This window comes from Myzus persicae, unplaced genomic scaffold, assembly GCF_001856785.1.
Source record: "Myzus persicae strain clone G006 unplaced genomic scaffold, MPER_G0061.0, whole genome shotgun sequence".
Classification (NCBI taxonomy): domain Eukaryota; kingdom Metazoa; phylum Arthropoda; class Insecta; order Hemiptera; family Aphididae; genus Myzus; species Myzus persicae.
In genome coordinates, this window is record NW_019103858.1 from 8,125 (window position 1) to 9,266 (window position 1,142).

General features: G+C 31.3%; 1 protein-coding gene across 1 annotated transcript; it reads left to right on the forward strand.

Moving 5' to 3' along the window:
* Window positions 1–424: 424 nt before the first annotated feature.
* Window positions 425–796, forward strand: LOC111035503. The gene has a single exon (XM_022317147.1). The coding sequence runs from the start codon at window positions 425–427 to the stop codon at window positions 794–796; it is 372 nt and encodes a 123-aa protein (XP_022172839.1).
* Window positions 797–1,142: the final 346 nt, after the last annotated feature.

Sequence of the window (1,142 nt, forward strand, 5' to 3'; positions counted from 1 at the left end):
AGAATGATAGCTAGTCAAACAGATATTAGTTGTTCTTCGGTCTACCGTATCTTACATCTAAATTCTTACCACCCTTATAAAATCCATTATGTGCAGGGGTTAAAACCTACAGACCCAAATAGAAGATTGGATTTTATATCAATAATGTCAGTGTTGCATGAAGACGATAAAAACATTTTTTCAAAAAATTTTTTGGACTGATGAAAGTTGTTTCAACAATAATGGCATTGTAAACCGTCACAATTTACACTATTGGAGTAAAAATAATCCACATTGGACGCGTGAAACAAATGCACAAATTAGATGGTCAATCAATGTTTGGTGTTTGATTTTTAATAATCAGTTAATCGGACCATATTTTTACGACGGTACATTAACTGGCCTTCGGTACCTGGATTTTCTGGTCAATATTTTGCCTAATTTGATGGCTGATGTACCTGATGTAGTTTGTGAAAATATGTGGTTTCAGCAGGATGGTGCTTCACCTCACAACGCTAATGTCGTTAAGGATCATTTGAACCAGCAGTATCTGTCACAATGGCTTGGTACAAATGGTCCAATCAAATGGCCTCCACGATCTCCTGACCTGACTCGGTTGGACTGTTTCTTGTGGGGTTATTTAAAAGACAAGGTGTTCGAGCAACAATCGACATCCTTGATAGACTTAAAAGAACGTATTACTACAGCATGCCGTACAGTAACAACAACAATGTTGAAATCTGTCATGGATTCAATCATACAGAGATATGAAAAATGTTTAGAAAACGATGGTGGGCATTTTGAAAATTTATTGTAGTTAATAGTTATTGTTATTTTGTTATTGTTTAATAAATTAAATACTTAATATTACATACACTGAACGAAAAAAGGACGTATTATTAAAAAAAAAGTACATTGGATTAATAAATTTAGACATCAAAATATCTCCGATGAAAACGGTAATTGATATAATCATCTAATGTTTATAAACAACATATTTGATGTATCGGAACGTTTAATGAATAAAAAGGGTTTTATTTTATTTATAATTTATGTTTATTAATATTATAATTCTAATTATTAATATAACGTTCGAAGTTAATTTTATTAGCAATACATTTTATCATACTGGTAAAGCCTGGTTATTTATTTGATATGTATGA

Bases quoted from the DNA above. Each gene is read 5' to 3' on its own strand.
- LOC111035503 (XM_022317147.1), top strand. From the start codon at position 425: ATGGCTGATGTACCTGATGTAGTTTGTGAAAATATGTGGTTTCAGCAG.